We start from the raw sequence: 21,974 nt of genomic DNA, 5'->3' as shown, positions 1-21,974 counted from the left end.
TTCAAAAAGATGCTACAAAAGAAAAAGCCCACAATGGGGCCAAATGTGCTTTGTGTGGTCATCAGACTCAGTGACAGGCAGGGCTGAAAATTAAAGCCATTCTTGGTGGGCACTGTAACAACTTGTGAATTGTATCACTGTTATCTTAACAACTAAAGCATTGAGATAAGTGACTGCTTCATCATTTTCTTTATGAAACTGAGCACATTTATTCTTTTTTTCTATTTTGCTTCTATTTTATTTTATTTTTAAAAAATTTTTATTGGAGTACAGTTGCTTTACAATATTGTGTTAGTTTCTACCGTACAGCAAAGTGAATCAGCCACACATATACATATATCCCCTCTTTTTTGGATTTCCTTCCCATTTAGGTCACCACAGAGCACTGAGTTCCCTGAGTTCCCTGAGCTATACAGTAGGTTCTCATAAGTTATCTATTTTATACATAGTATCAATAGTGCAAATGAATCCTTTTATGTGTAGTCTGTCCTATTTTTTTTTTTTTTTTTTTTTTTTGCGGTACGTGGGCCTCTCACTGTTGTGGCCTCTCCCATTGCGGAGCACAGGCTCCAGACGCACAGGCTCAGTGGCCTTGGCTCACGGGCCCAGCCGCTCCGCGGCATGTGGGATCTTCCCAGACCGGGGCACGAACCCGTGTCCCCTGCATTGACAGGCGGACTCTCAACCACTGTGCCACCAGGGAAGCCCTGTCCTACTTTTTGATGGAAAAGGGTCAGCCAGACACACCTGTGCTGGCATCTTGGCACTGGCAGCTATTAATCATGTGACCTTGGACAAGTCATTTGTCCTCTCTGTGCCTTAGAGCGCATGAATTATTGTTCATCTCCTGGGGTTGCAGTGGAACTTAAGAAGGAAGGTGATACAATGCGCTCCTTGAAGTGTCCTGCACATAGTAAGTGTGTGACATGCCGCTGCAAGAATCATACTCTTGATAGTTAACCTACGAACTTGGGGTTGTAGGATAACTTTATAGAAGGGGTGACATGCATTTCTTCCAAAGGAATTTGTGTGTGTGTGTGTGTGTGTGTGTGTGTCTGTGTGTTTTGGTCAGGTGCTAAAGAAGGATGAGAGAAAGAAAGAAATTAAGAAGCATTGCTTTCTGACCACTCTCTAGCTTGAAGAAAAAGAACCCAAAGCATCCTCCATCTTCTGGGCTGGCTCCCTGCTCCTTTTTCTCATTTGACTGCTTTCAACATTATTCCTGGCACTGCTCAGAGAGATGGGAGAACTGATTCATAGAAGTTTACATAAAAGAGCAAACAAAAGGATTACATTAAGAGTCCCCCCTTTCTCCCCCAACTGATATTCATTTCAATCAGAAAGGCAGTGCTGGGTCCCTGGGGGCAAATAGGCACCAGTTATACAATGATGCCCAATTAGATGCTCCAGGTAGAGTTCTATTTTGCACTGAATAACTGTTTCTCTTTCCCCCACTTGAGAAATGCCATAGATATGTTCTGGAAGCATCAAGGAGGCTATTAAAAGACAGAGTAATTGGCAATTAAAGAGGATCTCCAGACAGATCTTTGCTGTAGGGGGCATATTACCAGGCACAACAAAGAATCAAATAATTAAAACCATAATTGAGCACATTTACTTACTGTTGTTGTATGAGAGAGTATTTCTTGCATCTGTTTCCTGGGGGGGGAAGAAATCCATGTGTTAGTTCTTCAGGTCTATAGAGAAGCCCACAAGTCTGACAGGCAACTGATCTACCTTTAATGATGAAGGCAAGTTTAAGAAGCTGGCTCTTTCTTATACATGAGTGATCCTGACTGGTCTTGGGACTTGTTCATTTGCAACCTGATACCACCAGGCAGGGCTGTGACTTCCAACTCTTGTCTCTCAGCCCAGATGTAAGTTAGAGCTAGGGGGAGGTTGGGAGACGCTCATAATGTAGGCAGGCATACCTTGGAATACATTATCCTGTTCTCTTAAGCAGCTTTGCTTGTTTAAAGCTTGGTAGATCGTAAAACTCTAGAGGAAACCCGGACCAGATATACATCAACAATAAAAAGTAGACATTAAAGGGAAGAAAGATAGCAAGGAATATATTCCTTATCAGGAAGGAGGAAGTCACATCACTCACGAGTCACACAGCTGCTGGGTTGGACACTGGCCATAGTTATGCAAAGAAGGCAGTATTTGCCTACAGAAGCTTCTAATTTCACACAAAGCCAACAACAACTGCACCCTCTCGTGCACATACATTCTTTTTACTCCCAAAACATACGAATTATAGGTTGCAAGGAGGCTAGGGACTCAGACAGCTTGGGAAGAACAGAAACTTGTTCCCTGGATGTGACCCAGTTAAGCTTGACTGGTCCCCTAAGTATACACCGCACACACACACATGTGCGTGGGCATGCGCTTGTGTGCACACCCATCCTCATTTTTTCCTGACTGAAAGCAGAGGGAACCCTACTCACAGAGGAGCCCTGTGAGTTGTGCCGAGGTAGAGTGAGAAGGAGACAGACAGAAAGCTGACTTTGCAACAGACACGCCGAGCCCCTCTGAGAGCTGGAGGCCCCTCCCTCACCTCTTCTGGAAAGCGTCACTGTCCAGACACGGGCTGTGACTGAAGGAAGAGTGGCACTCCACCGGCACGCTCAGGCGGCAGTAGATCATGGCGGCACTGCTGTTCTGTGTGCCGAACGACTTGTGGGTCACCTTGAGGCACGGAGGGCTGTCCACGGTGCCATCGATCCTCACGACCTGGAAATGCCATGACACAGCCTGACTCTGACCCACCCCTCCTCCCCGCACTGACTACTTACGTCAAGGCTTAATGAGAACTACAGAGGTTGTCATGAGTGCTAACAAACCATTACACTCATCCTTACGTGGACCGTGCCCTATAAAACGTCACACAGATCTGCCTCTGGCTGGGGAAATGAGGGATCTAAATTAGGGATCTAAAAATGCTCACCGGGCTTTCTGCAAGGTCAAGGATGCCAGGCAGGGGGGTAATGCAGTGCTGTAGTTACTGATGCTGACCTTTTAGGAAGGTGACAAGTGGCTAAAGGAGAAAATCTTTCCAGAGGTTTCCCCTGTCAGGGGGGCATGAGAACATCTAAGGGAGAAGGCACCAGAAAGCCCAAAGCTCAAGAAGAGACATCAAAGTTTCCTTGGGGGGCACTGTCTCCCACCCAGTGCCTTTCCCACCTTTACCACAGTTACAGCCAGAAGCTCCTGGAGACCCCTCTACATACGGAGGAAATTCCCAGCTCCAGGGCACAAGCACTGCAGGGGATGCACTGGAGGATGAGAGATCAAAACTGGATTTTCGAAGTGTGTGTGTGTGTGGTGGGGGGGGAGGGGTGGGGGAGGGAGGCGCAGAGGAAGTAAACAGACTGACAATAATAATTTTGTTATGATCTGAGCATCTCTCCCTGCATTCTAGACAACAGTTCCTATCCTGCGGTCCATGAGTACACTTACATATTTTTGTGTGGTTTGTATATTTTTCTAAGTGGAGGGTCTCTAGATTCTATCCGTTTTTCAAAGGGGTTCATGACCTCCCAAAAGGTTATGAGCCAGCTTTCTAAAGTAATGGCCAGGTAGGGATCAGAGAAATTAAAGTCTCTACTATTTAAGACTGTGGGGAAAAGCAGAGGATGAAGAATGGATACTTGCTGAATTCAAACTGGGAGGGGAGTGAAGGGGACTTACAGTCTGGGGGAATCAAGCCAGTGAATCTAACGCTTCGGTGAAGCTGACTTGGCTGACATCCCATCAGCCCCCATCCCACCCCTACGCCATGAAAAAACCACGGTGGGGCTGGGTGACACAGAGGCAAGCAGATGTAGAACCGGAATCCGAATCAGTCTCCTTAACAATATTTGGCTTCTCTGCCTCTCTGCTCCCCCGACAAGGTGGGAGCATCATCATCAACTACAACACCTCCACTTAAAAACCTGGAGACGGTTCTGCAGGAATTAAACAAAGCCTAAAAGACATCAAGTTATGAGCAATAGAGAACCATGTTTGGAACACATCATCCTGAGCGCAGGAACTGAACTTTTTAAGGAAAACAACGTTTAAGGTCTCTGGATACTGTATTGCTATAATACCGGTATAGGAATGTCTGGAGAAAACATTGTGGCCCAAAGGTTTGGGGATGGATCTGCAAGGTGTTTACTATTTGTAAGGTGCCACTGAGCTGCCCCAACTAAGGTACCTGCAACGACAGCTCTGAGGGCCAGCGAGGAGGTGACCGGGGTAGGGGCAGCCAGGGCGTGGACTGAGGCAAGCACCACCTGGGGACAGGAGCGTCAGCGGGAGTTCAGGGCCTTGGTCCCCCTGGCCTGCCAGGGTCCCCGCAACGTGCAGCATTACCTCTATCTGTGGATGATCCTTGGGCACGTTGACAAATGTTGGGAGGCGCTTGCTGAACCACATGGCCACGTCGCGGTTCATGTTGACAGCAAAAGGCTCAAAGCCCTCTTGGAGGCCGCACATGGTATAAAACTTGAAGGTGCTGGCGTCCATCCCAAGATTCATGCGGCCGATCTGAGACAGGCCCAGAGAGCATATGGGCACAAAGCCTGCAGAATGGTGAGAGAGCCCGGTCAGCCCGCAGGACTGTCCTGGGAAGCTGGGAGGAAGCAGAACCTTCGCTTCCTTAACAGCTTTGAGTCTCAGCAGGAAAGACGGGACAGCGACCTTTTCTTTCTTCCTGGCACATAAACTCAACAACAGGAGGTCACGTGGAGTTTACGGCTGCCCTTGGTATATGGGAAAGAAAAGTGAGTCTGGTTCAAAATGATTTGTTGAAGAAAACAATCATCTAGGTAAAATTCTTCTTAAGACATAAATAAATATCAGCTGGAAAAGTAAAACCAATAAGAGAAAAAGTGAAATTCTTTATCTATGCCTTAGCTAAAATTGATTTTAGGCCCTGGGTAATTTTATTTTATTTATCTCTGGAGATATATATATATATATATATATATTTTTTTGGAGGTACAGTTGATTTACAATATATTAGTTTCAGGTGCACAACATAGTGATGCAATATTTTAATACATTGTACTCCATTTAAAGTTATTACAAAACAATGGCTATATTTCCCTGCACTGTACAATAATATATCCTTGTTGCTTATCTCTTTGATACACAGTAGTTTGTGTCTCTTAATCCCATACCCCTAACTTGACCCTCCCCACTTTCTTCTCCCTACTGGTTATCACTAGTTTGTTCTCAGTATCTGTGAGTCTGTTTCTGTTTTGTTATATTCCTTCAATTGTTTTATTTTTTAGGTTTCACATATAAGTGATAACATAGAGTATTTGTCTTTCTCTGTCTGACTTATTCCACTAAGCATAATACTCTCTGGATCCACCCATGGTGTTGCAAATGGCAGATTTTCATTCTTTTTTATGGCTAAATAATATTCTATTGTATGTATATGTGTGTGTGTGTGTGTATAGACACATACCACATCATCTTTATCCATCCATCTGTTGATGGGCACTTAGCTTGCTTCCATATCTTAGGCCCTAGGTAATTTAAAATACTGCCCCCCAAAAAAACAATGCCAAAAGAATGACTTGGTGTAAACCACCCAACTTTTCTAGGTCTCAGCATCTTCCCCAGTGAATTGAGAGGTCTAATGGTTCATGTCATTTTGAGAGTACGCTCCTGAGAAGTTTTGGATGCTAACACAATGACTCTGCTTGTTTACAAAATACAGTTTACAAACCCCATCCTCCCAGCCTTCTGCTGTAGCCCCCTCCTAAGCAGGAAAGCGAGATTTTCAAGCAGGAGACATAGAAAACTCCGTTCACTCTTACAGTGACTGCCTCTCCAAGTTCTCTTCTGTATCCTCACCATACTATAACACTGCCAGGCAGAACAGACCCAAGGCAGAAGTTCAGATTATTTGGTGTTCTTGTTTGTAGGCTATTTATGAGTCATAATTGTGGACCAACAAATCAGCAGAACTGGGAAAGCACTAATTATCCCAGATCTGGGAAGATGTGCGGCAGGCAGCCAGAGGGCAGCTGAGGCTGCCAGGAGAGCTCAGAAAAGGAGGAAGGGCTTGGAGGCTGGTGGCTAAAGCAGGGCTTGGAGTCCCTACAAGGAAAACCGTGTCACTCCTAGGATGGCGGTGCTTATTTAAGGGGACGTTTAAAGGTCTATTTTGAGAGAATTTATGTTCAACAGTAAGTCGCTCAGAGAGGCCAAAGGCAAAATGCACTCCTCCTGGGCTTCCCTGGTGGCGCAGTGGTTGAGAGTCTGCCTGCCGATGCAGGGGACACGGGTTCGTGCCCCAGTCCAGGAAGATCCCACATGCCACAGAGCGGCTGGGCCCGTGAGCCATGGCCACTGAGCCTGTACGTCCGGAGCCTGTGCTCCGCAACGCGAGAGGCCACAACAGTGAGAGGACCACATACCGCAAAAAAAAAAAAAAAAAAAAAAAAAAATGCACTCCTCCTAAAACCAGTACTTATATACTATTATCTAAGCCACCAAGTTTCTATGTAAATAAGTCTCATAAGTGAAAGATAAATCCCTCCCAAGCTGAGCTGGTTGCTTTCAGAAACTATGAACTCATTTAGGACACTATTTAATACTATTTCTGAGTAAGAGCGCTCCAGTGAAATCCTAGCAATGATGGTGACGTCTGTACAAAGAGCCTCCTCCCAGGACCACCAGGGACTGGTGGTCCCACCACTCGGTAAGGCAGACCGTCTGGTCCATCAGACAAGCACAGATTCATGCACCGTCCTGAGCATTGCTATGTTTCTGGCATGGCATTCGAGACTTGGATAGATGAAACTATCCCCTTCTAGAGACAGAGATTTTTATAAATGAGGAATCTATGGAGATCTGATTCCAGTATGGAATAAGGACTGATTGCTGGCAAAACTTTTGGGTCCCCACTGGCCCAGCGGGCTCTGCTCTGTGCTATGAGAAGATGTGAAGGAAGGAAAAGAAACCATCCTGATCAACAGCAGCTTACAGAAGCGGGGACAACAAATGGAACGCACAAGAGTGAATGTTGTGTGGTAAGACATCCCCACTTGCAAGACAGTACTTTGGTTTTCAACCTGGAAAAGTACCACTATAGTAGTTTTATGTTGGAGACATGATTTTGAAGCGTTCCATCCATGATGTGAGCTGAGATAGGACATCTTAAGAAAGTCTCTCTTGGATGTGGAGAAAAGGCAACCCTCCTACACTGCTGGTGGGAATGTAAGTTGGTGCAGCCACTATGGAGAACAGTATGGAGGCTCCTCAAATAGAGTTCCATATGATCCAGCAATTCCATGCCTGGGCATATATCCAGAGGAAACTATAATTGAAAAGGATACATGCACCCCAATGTTCAAAGCAGCACTATTTACAATAGCCAACACAGGGAAGCAACCTAAATGTCCATCAACAGATGAATGGATAAAGAAGATGTGATACATATATACAATGGAATATTACTCAGCCATAAAAAAGAATGAAATATTGCCATTTGCAGCAAAACGGATGGACCTAGAGATTATCATAGGGAGTGAAGTCAGACAGAGAAAGACAAATATCATATGATATCCTTATATGTGGAATCTAAAATATGACATAAATGAACTTATTTAGGAAACAGAAACAGACTCACAGATATAGAGAACAGACTTGTTGTTTCCAAGGGGTAGGGGTGGGGGAGGGATATTTGGGTGTTTGGGATTAGCAGATGCAAACCATTATATATAGAATGGATAAACATTCAGGGAACTATATTTGATATCCTGTGATAAAGCTAATTGAAAAAAATATGAAAAAGAATGTATATATCACTTTGCTGTACAGCAGAAATTAACACAACATTGTAAATCAACTATACTTCAATAAAATCAATAAAAAAAAAGAAAGTCTCTCTTCCCCTTTCTTCTCCAATAACTTGAATGATGGGATAAGTAAGCAGCAGGTTCAAAAACAATGAGGACTTCTGAATAACCCAGACCATATCAATGACTTCCTAGTTATAGACCCCCTGACAATGCAAGATGCATGCAGAAAGGAAGAAAGGTCATATCTGTAGGAGGTCTTTTTTCTAAGGAACTTGGGCTCCTCTTTGTTCCTAAGCCATCAGCAGAGGGGACAGTACTTTGCTGAAGATAAATCTGAAGGTTTGAGGAGCTAACAGACTTGACCAAGGTTGTAAGAAGGGCAAGTGACAAAATGGGAAAAGATCCCACACCCTCTGACTCACAAAGCAGCTGACAGTCAGTGTGCAGGAGAGGGGGTGAAGGTTACAGGGGGTGAATGCCCCAGATTTAAACAGCAGTTATGTCCTAGGGCAGAGGGCTGTACGCATTACAGAGCAGAGCGCTGTCCCTCTGAGGCAGAAGCCATCTCTATGGGGGGAGAGCTGAACACTGACTGAAAACAGACTGTGAAACAAAAGTCGAGGATGTCAAAGCAACAGGAGGGAGTGTCAGGGACCTCCTCGGGACTAAGTGGGCACAGCGGGGACAGCTCTGTACAGCAGCAGACGAGAAGCTAAATCCCAGGCTTGAGCCAGAAAAGAGAAACTCCAGAAAGGACCGAGAGCAAAGCTACATCTTCATAAGGCACCAGCACTTTCTCCTGGGGAAGAATACTTGAAAACTGGATATATTTAATCAGCTCCCTCCACCTGGGGGAGAGACTCCGCTCCATTTCTACAACTTCTTTACTTGAGGAGTTACAACTTCATGTAACTTGATAACTCTGCTTTATAGCAGAGTTAAAGGGGAACAGATAAAGGGGAACAATGATGATAAACCCTACCAGCTAATATTTATCAAGTACTTTCTAGGTGTCAGGCCCTGGGCTCAGCTCTCTACAGATTTAGCTCATTATTGTGCCCATTCTACAGATGAGGAAAACGAGGCCTAGCAAGTTGATAACTTGCTCAAGTTCTGTCTCTTGGTAAGTATGTGAAGCCAGCATGTGAACGAGGCTGCCCAAGAGCAGTCCAGAGCAAGCAATGGGGACTGAGGCCCGGATGACTGCTTTCTAATTCTTATCTCCAGTGACTGGCTTTGTGATGAACTCTTCCTTCACTTTTCAGATGATTTTCCTAAGTGTCGTGTAGTTGATTAGTTTGCCTCTAGATCAGGCAGCTGGAGACCTACAACCACAAAGTGCTCCAGGCCCCTTGGAGGAGAGGGGCTGCCTTCTTCAAGTGGCCACACGGCTCCCTGGAGTTGATCTGGATGGACAGATCCACTTGGTAAGGCTACCTGGCATTACTGTGAACAATGTCATGCACACACAAGGATTTACACAACTCAATTAATCCCTAGCTTCAAATGAGACGGGAGAAGTAAGAAAACGGAAAAATAAAGGGGAAAAGCAGTACTCCATCCCTACATGCGGCCTAGCAGAAGTAATTATGCTGACATCATTGAAGAGGTTTGAGGAGAAAATTTGCAAACGGCCTTACTTGGAACCTACATGTGCATAGAATTCCTGTTCTAGGAAAGGTATGTCAAGAACACACACATTTAAATCCTGCAGAGGACCCCAGGTTCTGATAAACTTTGAATCACAAGGCCTCATACGGCTTTGTGATTAGGAGGAGAGTCAGCCAGGAGGTCATCTTTTTATAATTCAGGAGCTTGGAAAGAAACCAATTATCTACACAATCCCAACCATGGAGCCATTTTTAGTCCATTTCAAGCTGAAGAAAGACATGAGAGCAAATCACTCCCAGTAATGGAAAGACTCAGATCTTGGGGAGAGGTGGTTAAATGACTGTCCAGACCATCCCTGGGCTGTTTCTGAGAGTCTCAATCCAGCAGCTCACGTTTTACCCATTAATTTTAATTTTCTAAGCCTCACAAAGATGGTGTTCGGGAACAGCACTGAGATGGTCGCAAGCCTTGTAGAAAACACAGGAAACAAGAGGCCACATTCCCCTGTCATAGGACCCATCCAGGGAGAGAATGACAGAGGAAGCTTGGGTACCAGTGTGTCTGTGCGCAGATGGCAGCAACACTGCCCGCAAGGAAGTTTCATCTGCTGCCTACGGAAGAGCTGCCAGCAGAGCTGGGGGATCTGTTAAACCCTGACAGGCCAGTGGCAGGAAGAGCCTGGGAGGCTGCCCCTGCAGACGCTGAAGCTGGAGCGAGGCAGGAGGTGCCCCAGGAGAGTGCCTGGTACAGGCAGAACAGGACACCAGCACTGAAGCCTCTTCCAGACAGCATGTTCTGAGGCCTGGCACCATGTGCAGAACTTTCTCTTCCTTTCCTTTAAATGGGATAAAAGAGAACACTAATAGCAAAGGTTTCACCGTGGAAGCTTCTGAGCTTCCAGATGCCTTTTGGTGATAACAATGTGAGCTGTGATGGTCCAGGCCAGGGAACAATGATTAGGAAAATTCTAATGAGGCCGATAAGAGTAGATAATCTATGATACAGGAGAGGATGGAGATGACAACTTATAAATAACCCAGAGGAAAACAACCAGCCAAGAATTGTAGTGCCTGCCCCCATTCCTTCCCCCAAAGGACTAAAAACTTCGTACAGCACAACTCCCTCTGGGGTAAATGGCCTGCATCAAGGCTGGGGTGCTCTTCCTGCTCTAGGGAGCTACGCTCCTTGGGGATGAATCTGAATCTTCTAATTCTTCGTTTTCCTCCAGCCTCATGAAGAAAGCACTGCCTGTGATGGGTACTTGGTAAATATCTGTTTCCAAAGAGCAGGGTCAGAGGATGCTCTTCTCTGCTGCCCTCATGCCCACAGACATGATTTCCCCCTCTTCGCCTCTGAACCAGTGCATAAACCATTCTTTCTGCTGGCAACATCTTTCCCAGCTGTTTCCAAAAACATATTTTTCAAAACTTTGATATTAAACCTTTTTAGAAGGCATTAAAATATGACCCCATCTGGCTTCAGTCATCCTGTCTTTCTAGGAAAATATGTTGACTTGCAACTTTTCTATTACCCCAAATATGTGGTTCTTAGAAAACTCTTTAAAGCTCTTTTAAGGTACAGTTGGATATGCATGTTGCAGATAATATAGATGTCTGCAAAAAGTGTGAAAGTGATTTGTAAAGCTAAAACACATTGTAAATACATAATATTTTATATGTATTAAAAATACATACTCATCCGCCTGCCAATGCAGGGGACGCAGGTTCGTGTCCTGGTCCAGGAAGATCCCACATGCTGCGGAGCAGCTGGGCCCGTGAGCCATGGCCGCTGAGCCTGCGCGTCCGGAGCCTGTGCTCCACAACGGGAGAGGCCGCAACAGTAAGAGGCCCGTGTACCCACCACCCCACAAAAAAACTCAGGTATTTCTGCTGCTCTTGCCTGTGCAGTTTTATCTTTTTTAACTTTCAGGGTGGGGAGGGAGGGCTGTTTCTTTTTGTAAAGTCTCAGAAATTTAAAGCTACCAGGAACCCTAATCATTTACAGAGGGGGAAATGAGGTAAAAAGACATTAAATAAAGTCAACCCGAGATGTCACAGGTGGGAAGGGCAGAGGCAGGACAGGAAACCAGGCCTCCTGACCCAGAGCAGCCTCTTTTCCTCTCGACCTCCCTGGCTCCTTCTCATCTGTGCTGAAGCAGCAGAGAGTGGCAAAGCACCAAGCACAGGGGTGTGATCACAGCTGGTATTAAGTCACTGCCACAGAATTTTACAGCTGAGAAGGAGGTTGGCACTTATGCAGTCTATCATCCTGTTTTCTGGTACAGATGAAGGAGGCAAAGCCCAGAGAAGTCAAGCCAAGCCTGTCTGGGAGCCACACAGTTTGTTAGGAGTGAGTCAGCTAACTCACAGTCCAGTGCTCCCTTCTCCTGGTGCCAAAAGCCTCGGTACATAACGTAGCTCTGTAGATGGGAAATAAGAAGCGCCCATCGCTCCTCTGTGTAGCTGGAAGCACTGCCCTGACTGCAGTCTATTCACGGCCATGAACAAGTGCAACTGTGCTTGGGTTTCATAGCATCCTTGACTTTCAAAATAAATTCTATTGCATTCAAGGGAACAGCTAAGTCACACTTCTGTGTTTCAGTGATTCTCATCAAAGCATCAAGTTCAATTACACAGACATTCAGATTGACAATTCAATTCAGAATATGAGGATAATTCTTTAACTCACCAACTTTTCTCTCCTGCCAGGGATATTAGTCCACATGCAATTAGCATTTCCTCTGTGATACCGGGAAAGGTGAGATATACCTTAACATGCTAAGGCACAGGGCAGGGGATTAGAGGAGAGCCCCTTGGTCAGTCTCTTGGCAAGTTCAGACTTACATTTACACTGCACACATCAACTATCACTATTATTTGTCTTGATCCTTCAAAAATGATAGTATAAGATCTTATCTTCACCACCAGGGTTTCAAATCTGCAAAGGTCAGTGTGTCCTAAGTGAGGAGGGAGAAGATCTCACCCTGCTCCCTGGATTTCCCTTCATCCCGTGGAGGTGGAGAGGGGGAAAGCTGGTGGATTTACCATTGTCAATCTCGTAGTCAGCGAAGGCAAGCTCAGAGCCTTTGTTGGTGATCAGCAACTCCCCATTCAGCGTGAAGATCATTGAAGCATCATCCAGGTTAATCATACATCCAACCACATCTCCTGGCTGCCAGGTCCGTCCAAAATACCCACTCCCTTGATGCCAACGCTGGCCCTAGAAAACAAGAGCGAGGGCTTAGAGAAATGGAGGTCCTAGCCTAGAGGGCCCTGTACTACTGGAGAAATGACCCCATGAATAATTTCTCCTAATGGGCAGTGGTACCTGGTTTCTACAAGGCACTTCCCTTTCTACCAAGGACGACTCACAGGGAGAAATGGTCTATCTACAGATGAATGAAACCAAGATATACAAGGCTCATCAGAAAAGGTGGCCTGAGTCTCCCAATACCTAGTCAGCTATGAAAACAAGCCGAACTCCCTCTAAGACAAAGTGGTAAGATTTTCCCTCATACTGGCTGCACAGTGTTCTGTGAGCCTCCCCTGCAGAGGGGAACATGGGCTCAGAGGCAAGGCAGATACGCAGGTGACTATGGAAAGGACGAGAGTGTGCAGCCCTCCCCTTCTCCAGAGGAAAGAGCGAAGGGATAAACACTAAGCGATGATCATTCTATGGTCTCAATTAGCCAGTGTGGTGGCTCCTCCCTTTTGAAGCCAGAGATCCAGATACTCAGCACTTTTCACTTCTGGGGAAATATTTGAAGCAGAAAAACCCGGACTGAGGACATGCGGACACCAGCCAGACTCACCCTGCTGCCTTCAAACACAAAGGCTTGGTCATCGGCCCCCAGCTCAATGTCAGGCCGACAGCCTGGCCTGGCCCAGCCGACACGCATGTCTCCTCCAGTCACCACCTCAAACTCAAAATACCACTTTCCAGATCTCACTGCATAAGAGCGCTCTACCCGGAAAAAGCGGATCTTGTCTACGCTGACTTTCTCCACAGCTGGGTCAGCTATCGAGAAGAAAAGGAAGTAGAGGGCGCAGGAGGGAGAGAGAGAACATAGGTTTAATATTCAGGGAGCATTTTTCAAAAGACTTTCAACAACAAAGGCTGATGACAGATCTCCTACTAGCTGACACAGCATTCTGTTCATAATATAATCATCACTATCATCATCATATCATAATAACAATACAAGCTACCATTCAGTGAGTGATTGCTTTGCAGTAGAAACTAAATCTCAGGTTTTCCTCACAATAATCCTATGAAATCAGTATTATTGTCTTCCTCTTACCGATGAAGAAATTGAGGCTCAGAGAGCTTCACCTGTTCAAGGTCTTAGACCCCCATAAACCAAGGAGAGCAAAGATTTGAACCCAGGTCTGTCTTCCTCCAAATCCACCCCCTTCATCATGTTTTACTGCCCCACTAGCCTATGGTATCCCCTGGGGTATGAGATGGCAGTGACATGTTAAATAATCATAAGCTGGTGATTTTAATCAGTGCTAGAATTCAATTTAGAGATGACATTACCTGGCCCCAAAGTAAGCTGATATTCACATGTTTGGAAAACAAGAGAAATAAAGGTAACTTGGTTTTGTGACCAAATATCCCGAAAAGCTCAGCTATGCTGGAGGATAACTTATTCCCTGTGGGATTTTGTCATAGACGTGCTCATTACAGAAACATCTGTCAGTGGGACACTGCTTTATTATCAACATGGCCCCTCCTCCCTCCCCCCACTTCTTTTTTTTTTTTTTTTTTTTTTTTTTTTGCGGTACGCGGGCCTCTCACTGTTGTGGCCTCTCCCGTTGCGGAGCACAGGCTCCGGACGCGCAGGCTCAGCGGCCATGGCTCATGGGCCTAGTCGCTCCACGGCATATGGGATCTTCCCGGACCAGGGCACGAACCCGTGTCCCCTGCATCGGCAGGCGGACTCTCAACCACTGCGCCACCAGGGAAGCCCCCTCCCCCCACTTCTAAAATACACCATTGAGCTTAGCACTCTTTAGCACCACCAGCATTTCTAATAGGGCAAGTTAGACCTGTTGAAAGGTAGCATTCCGCCAGAAGAAGACCTGTTTAGTAAACTGGGGCCAGAGTGAACAATCTCCACTGATTACCTAGTTCCTGGTCTGATGGCTCAATGTTATAGCCATAACCAACGAAAGTCCGAACAGCTTCACGAAGGCTATCCCTATTTGACTTCTTGGTACGCTCATCCAGTAATGCATATGGCACCAGACGGGGATTTCTTTTGTTCTTTAAATCCTGTGTGAAGCCAGAGAGAAGAGATGCTGAGAAAATGCATTATCATCTTTACAAAGAGCTTGTCCCACTCACATACTCCCAGCAACAGTCCTGGTTTCCTCGGGTGAGTCTGCTAGCTCTTCGCCCAGTGCCTTGATATTTACCGATGTACATATTTGCTGCTTCAAGATTAAATGAGTATAAATGGAAAATTGTACTAACATTCAAAACTAGCAGTACAAAACCCATTTCAATAATGCCAGCCTGTGAATAAAATGACGTGTCATGAAATTGGTTAGAAACCTCCATTCCCAAGGCAAGGCAGATGGGGGTTTGCGTAACTATTCCCTTATGAAAGATCATGCCATGATTCAAACAGTTATGGCCTCCTCACAACAGATTCTTTTTTTTTCTTTATTTTATTTATTTATTTTTGGCTGCATTGGGTCTTCATTGCTGTGTGCAGACTTTCTTTCTCTAGTTGCGGTGAGTGGGGGCTACTCTTCGTTGCGGTGCGCGGGCTTCTCATTGCGGTGGCTTCTCTTGTTGTGGAGCATGGGCTCTAGGCATGCAGGCTTCAGTAGTTGTGGCACGTGGGCTCAATAGCCGTGGCTTGCAGGCTCTAGAGCACAGGCTTGGTATCTGTGGCACACGGGCTTAGTTGCTCTGCGGCATGTGGGATCTTGCCAGACCAGGGCTCGAACCTGTTTTGCCTGCATTGGCAGGCGGATTCTTAACTACTGAGCCACCAGGGAAGCCCCGACAGTTCTTAATAGACATCTCTGCTCACAGAGAAGCATCTGAAAAGGTGGCAGAGCCACAGTGGGGCCATTTCATTGTAGTAGGCACATATTTGTATTACAGTCCTCCCCGGTTCCTTAATGGGGACTAAGAAGACAATAATGACAACAGCAGTGACAAGTCATCATAACCTAACATGCTGTTTTGAACCCCCAACTCCCTTCCCTGACACAGTTTCCACAGTTGTGGTCTTCTTGGTTCCAGACATGTGCAGGTTTGGAGGCTCAGGAATGAATGAACATGTGTGCACACAGCTATCCTTGAACTTCCCTGATAATGAGCCCGGTACTTACTGAGATGAGGGGGGCATTTCAGAGTGAGAGGTGTACCAGATGGTTTGGGCCGAACCCTGGTTCCAAACTCCACTTAATTCCTTGCTGGGCTCTCAGGCTGCCTCTGGATAAACTAAGAACCCTGCCCAAGAATCTTGGCCCTGTGGACTGAAGTAAGGGGGCACAGGCTTCTTGGTGGGGTAGTCTGCCTCTCTCCTGGGCTAGCTTCCCCTCCTTTTCCCCTTCAGTGGTAGATACTTGGGACCATCCCAGAAATACTGCTGAGCTGTGACATTGATTTATGTGAGCCTTACCTTGGCCTTGGAGAGTGCATGAAAGCTCAGGACTCCGTGAGGCAAGCAACAAGACAGGGAATGAGAGAAGATGCAGCCAGTGGCCATATACACAGGGCAAAATGATCACAAGTGAACCAGACCAACAAAGGAAAGGTAAGCCTATCCATTGCTGGAAAACTGGAATTATGCCTGGAGTTAATATCAATGTGACCATTACAAATTCCATCCAGTCCCATGATTCTATAAATAATGAATGTGCTGAGGCATGAGGAACAGAGTGCAAAGGCAACCTCCACCTTCCAATCTAATACCCACCAAAGCAAAATGGCATTTTAATGCATGATCACATCTCCTGGCTTCTCCAGCAGACCTGACCCAGCACTTCTCACCTGCTGAATGCCATAGGTCCATCCTTGTCTTATTCTGTCTTTTGCCCAAACATTGTGTGCATTTTCTGCAAGCTTATCCACTAAAATTTCTTGAGGAGGTAACAGCTTCACATCAGACAAATCCAAAGGGGCTGGCTTATAGCCACTGGACATCATGTAGCTACAAGTAAATGGAAAATATATATTTTGAACAGAACTGTACAGCTCCCCCATTCCAGATTTTAGACCAATAGCCCAGGGTCAGAACACTAGGAAAATAAGGCTACAGTCACAGATTCTATCTTTGGCAGAATGGACAGCTCAGCTCTATCTCAAGTCTTTAGAAGAAGACCCTCATCCACCACCCTTTTTGCCAATGCATGTCACAGATTAAGGTGACTGTTGGAGAAAGTGGATGGTCTGTGCAAATCCACCTTTACTCCTAAGAAAACGACCCTGCCCTACAAACAATGGCACATTCAGTGTAATGTAACATCACCTGAAGCTCCTTGGTCTCGCTTCAAAAGCACAAAAGCTTATGACCACATTGGCATGGACAGGACCTTGAACCAAATGGTTTCTTACAAATCAGCAAAGAATGATCACTCAGTCTTAGAAAACTAAACCTTCATTTTGAAAATTAAAAAAAATCATAACATTAGAGAATCTGTGAGCTTGAAGTAATCTTCATGGTTTGCTGTCCAGTCCAGGAGTCACACACGTCTGTAATTCGATAGATAATTTGATAGATAACGTGAAGATGGGAAAAGCTCAGTGTGAGTCCAGGTAGATGCATTGTGTGAGTGGAGAGGAGCAGGGCCCCATGTGGAGTGACTCACAGGAGAGTAACTGACCACAGTCACGTGGCAATGTGAGTCCAGAGGCATCCAGGGCCCCAAGACCACGGACTGCCCAGATCAGGGCCAGAGCCTAAATGTGATGACTTGCAGACCAGCACTACTCGACCCAAGAACCTGTGAGCAGCATGAGATACAAGGTCGACTGTAGGCATGATATTGCCCCTCATCCACCTTCTAGGGATGCCTGACTTTGGGCAGAGTCAACATGTGTTGTTTGCTGAGCACTGCCCCCAGCCACCCCTCAGCTGCTGCCTCTCAGATGAGCTGCTCTTGGCACCAGGAGCTGCCTCTGAGAGTGCAGCTTGGCAGCTTGGGAGTTTCACAGGGAGGAAGGGGAAGATAAGCATTTGATTAAGAGCTGGCACTGCCTTGGCTCATAAGTCATTACGACACCTGGGTGTGAATGCGTGCGCACCCGAGGCTGGCACGTGTGTGGGTGAGCAAGGGAGCCAGGAGATGTGCCCGTGGGCTCGCATCTGAATGTGTGAGTACACATGGCTCGGTGAATACATGGACGAGAGGGAGAGGACACATGCAGATTTAGGGGCCAAATTAAATCTTGGCAGGGACACACATTTCCACAAGGGACTTACAAGGTTGGCCCAGTGACAGAGGACTGAATCTCTGCTGTGGCTACCGACGATCTTCAAGCTCCTGTGCCAACTGCTATTCTTATAGACCAACACAGCGTATCCATCTGAGTGCCACATCTCCTGGCTCAAAACTAACGATAGTAGATAGTAGTGTAGGTCCAGGCAGAAGCACTGGAAATACTCTACTTCAGCCGGCTTCTGTCTGGGGGTTTCAGGGCAGTCTAGGTACCTGGTGGAGACATCCTGAGCTGGCGCTAGAAGTATCTGGGGCCGTCACCTGCCTCTGTGCATGGGCCTCCTGTCCTCCCAGTTTAAAAATTCAGACTGAAGCATTAAAGTCTCTGACCATTAAGTGATCACCTACTTTTTGGGCAACTTGACCTTCCTGAGATCCTCCTCAGCAGCCGGGTTAACATGAGCGATGTGGCACCCCAGGGCCAGGAGGGTTCTGTGACGTAACGGAGAGAGAAAACAAGGGTCAACTGCAAGGTGAAGGACAGTGAGAACCCTAACCTATGTCTGAAGTGATAAAAAGAGACAATGTTCATTCACTTAGACCAGAGGTTGCCAAAATTTTTCTGTAAAGGGCGAGATAGGAAATGTTTCAGGCTTTGTGGTCCTTATGTCTCTGCTACAACTACTCACCTCTGCCATTACAGAGTGAAAACAGCCATAGAAAATACACAAACTGATGAGCTTGGCTTTGTTACAATGAACTTTTTTACCAAAATAAGTGGTTGGTTAGATTGGCCTGTGGACCTTAGTTTGCCAACTCGTGATTTAGACGGTAGCAAGAATGCAACAAAAAGTTAGTTAACAGCCCCTTTGGGAGAACCCAGAGGTCAGCAAGTATTTCCCACATGCTCCCTGTATGAAGTGTCTTGAGCTGTGTTGGACACCATGAGGTACCAAAGCCACATCCTCAAGAAGCGCTGGTGTGATGGAAGACATCACATACGGGAAGCCTATGAGACAAAGCAACCTGATGGAGCATCACTGTGCCAGCAAAACCACAGTGTTAAAAAGTTCTCCACCAACTATCAGACAGAGAAATACAATGCAGAGAAGCACAGGTGACAAGCACAAAGGGAATTAGAGAAGGGAGATATAAAATGGGGCTAAAAAAATGAAGATCTGAATCAGGGTTTAAACCACAGGTGGGATCACAGAGAAGCTAAAAGTTACTTTTAAATTGAATTTTTGTGAATTAAACCATGTTTTCCCATTCATTTTTAGAAATGCCTTATCTTTTAAAAAAAATATGTATCATCTCATTTAACCATTACAACAATTATATAGAGATAAGAACTATTACTATCCTCATTTTGTAGTTGAGAAAATGGAGACTTAGAGAGGTTAAGTTGTCCAATTTCAGTATGACCTAGAACCTACTATATATCTTATCTTCTTTCCTTGATTATACATGAACTAGAAGAGGCACTTGGCCCTTTGATTATAAGTTTCTCTTCTTTTTTTTCTGCCTACCTTTTCCCTGTCCCTGGCAAATAGCAAATGGTCTCTAAAGAACTCTATATGCTAAATAACAATAGTAGATGTGTTATTCACTATGCTGAATCCTTTCGTGGCATGAATAATCCCCATCCTGGCTAATTTGTCAGAATGCATCATGTTTTTGAGAGACAACAGGTTTGTAGTTTAGTTATAAGGCATTAAGTCATCCACTCACTGTTTAGTCCAAATTCAATTCAATTAAACACTCACTTTAAGGTTTCAGTTGACATTTGTAGGTTATAATTCTTCTCAGTTTCAGGCAGCTTTGAAAACTCGACAAGGCAGGGGTGTTGTCTTTTATTGTCATCTCGTATCTAGGTGACAATATAAGAAAGAATATAATTTAAGTTTTGACAACTGGCACTGCCTTGGGAAATAGAAAAGGACACACTTTGAAACATGGCCCAGGTAATTCATATCAGGCAAGACAAAGACAGCTATTTGTTGATAGGCAAATAGACGATCTTCTCTCTAATAAATGATACACGCCGTCCCCAGGCTGCCAGTGGCTTGTGTTCTGATTGATTCTAGTCAAGTGTCTGCATTCCGAACATCTTTCCCAGAGAAGCTATTTTATGCGTGGTAGCCATGCTCCTGCCTGTCCCAAACTCATGGAACCATAGTGCCACTGCAGGGTAGCATTCTTCAGAACATAAAGGACTACAGAATCTGGGCCAGCACTGTCCAATAGAAGCACAAAGTTAGCCACCAATGTGAACCACATTTGTAATTTCAAATTTCCTAGTAGCCATATAAGAAAAGCAAGAAAACAAAAACAAAACAAAATGAAAAACCAGGTGAAATGAATTTTAATAAGGTATTTTACTTAACCCAATACACCTGGAACCTTACCATTTTAACAAGTAATTAATATAAGAAATCATTTCTGAGCTACTTTATATTAGTTTTTCATAGAAAGTCTTGAAAATCCAACGTGTATTTTACCCTTACAGCGCATCTCAACTCAGACTATTCACATTTTAAGTGCTCAGTAGCCACATGTGGCCCATAGCTATTGTATTGGATGGTGTAGATCCAGACATTAACTAATTCATTCATTCATTCCACAAACATCTGTTGAATGTCTACTATGTGGTGGGCAGTGAGCTAGACCTTAGGAGTTCAGTGGTGAGCTGGGGTAGCCCCAGCCCCATGAAGGATACAGTCTGTTGGAGGAGTAATACAATCATCATAGAAATAAATTTACAATTGCAATTGGAATTCGTTCTCAATGGAGAGGTTTGTGGTGTTAAAAGAGCATACAGCAAAGAGGTGGTCATATATAAGGAGAGTATTTATGGGAGCTATATCAATATATAAGTGCTAGAGCGCAGGGACACTTTCAGTAACTGAGCTGGAATGTGCATAATCGGAGAGTGTCAGGGTCGTAGGGAGTTTCAGAATCACAGATCCTTCTGCCTTCAGACACGACCTTACACAAGTCACAGAACAAAGTTAATTTACATCCTCTTTGAAAAATGTTTTCTAGTGAAAGAGATTCCTTAACCTCCTCTGCGTGTCCACTAATCTTAGTGATGCATCTGAAAACCACACTAAACAAATTCTGATTCACAACAATGAATCAGCTTCTTCTCACTAGCCATGCAGAGAGAACAGCTTTTTCTGAAGAGAAAGGGAGATCTGAGGCTCTGAAGGAGGAGCTAAGGGTTGACCACATTCTATATTCCCTGAAGAAAAAGACCAGCATCTGGGAGAAAGAAGGAGACAGGCTCCTGCGTCTGTCTGTGCAGAGCTGGTCTCCCCAGCACCCCTGACTGCAGTTCAACAAACTCCCAAGCCAGGCTGCTGTACTCAGTGAGAGCTCGATGGGAGTCAGTAAGAACCAGTGGGTTTGGGCTTGTGAGGTTTTTTTCTCATTTGAGTCTTTGAAGAACGCCTCCAGGTAACAAGGCAACCCAACCCTCCACCCTGGCCCGGCCACTCAAACACATACCTTGCCAAAAGTCCAGCCAAGCTCTATTTTATTCATTCCCCAAAGCTCGTGGATGTTTTCAGCCAGCCTGTCTCGGATCTTCTCTAGGTGAGGTGGTAAAACAACCTAAAAGGAAAAGGAATAAGTGAGGAGTGAGAACTGCAAGAATCAACTGTATTGAAATCTGTCATAAAATCTAGACAGATCGCGTGCCCCAGTTGAATTCTCTACACATCACCCAGGAGGGGCTACTTCTAGAGATTCCTTCCTCTCTTGGCTTCCCCTGGACCGTATCTCCCCTTCCTCTATGCTCTCTCCGTGGGAGATCTCATCCACTTGTAGATGGTCACTCCTGACCATCCAGCCTCCAGCCATGGTCTCTCCTGAAGTTCAGACCTACTATTCCAACTACCTGCAGGATTTTCCCACCAGAGTGAACTCAGCATGTTATTCAAAGCTGAATTCATTATTTTTCCTTCAAAACCTTTTTCTTGTCTTATTTGTATTTTCTCTTTTCGTTGAAAGACCCCACCATAAAGTCATCTTAGTGTCTTTTCTCTTGGCATTACATCCCCCACCAACATCTAATCAGTCACAAAATCCAACATGTTTATTTCCTAATCATCTTTCTGAAGGTTCCCCTCCTCTAAGTCACTCAACCTCGTTA

At 45.3% G+C, this 21,974-nt stretch overlaps 1 protein-coding gene across 3 annotated transcripts in view; it reads right to left on the bottom strand.

Moving 5' to 3' along the window:
- Positions 1–21,974, bottom strand: part of RYR3 (ryanodine receptor 3) — a gene marked incomplete at its 5' end in the record, with an annotated part of 560,922 nt that overhangs the window by 195,261 nt on the left and 343,687 nt on the right. For all 3 annotated transcript variants that reach the window (XM_082617154.1, XM_082617153.1, XM_082617155.1), the window contains 10 exons: positions 1,623–1,659; positions 2,561–2,736; positions 4,360–4,568; positions 12,461–12,635; positions 13,228–13,433; positions 14,546–14,693; positions 16,431–16,590; positions 18,227–18,310; positions 19,585–19,688; positions 21,329–21,433. In XM_082617154.1, the coding sequence (XP_082473280.1) occupies positions 1,623–1,659; positions 2,561–2,736; positions 4,360–4,568; positions 12,461–12,635; positions 13,228–13,433; positions 14,546–14,693; positions 16,431–16,590; positions 18,227–18,310; positions 19,585–19,688; positions 21,329–21,433 (1,404 nt within the window). The remainder of the gene's footprint in view (positions 1–1,622; positions 1,660–2,560; positions 2,737–4,359; positions 4,569–12,460; positions 12,636–13,227; positions 13,434–14,545; positions 14,694–16,430; positions 16,591–18,226; positions 18,311–19,584; positions 19,689–21,328; positions 21,434–21,974) is intronic.

The sequence above is a fragment of the Mesoplodon mirus genome (assembly GCF_964341445.2).
Source record: "Mesoplodon mirus genome assembly, chromosome: 4".
NCBI classification, from domain to species: Eukaryota; Metazoa; Chordata; class Mammalia; order Artiodactyla; family Ziphiidae; genus Mesoplodon; species Mesoplodon mirus.
Note: the sequence above shows the minus strand (reverse complement) of the source record. Positions and strands in the feature narration are given on the sequence as shown.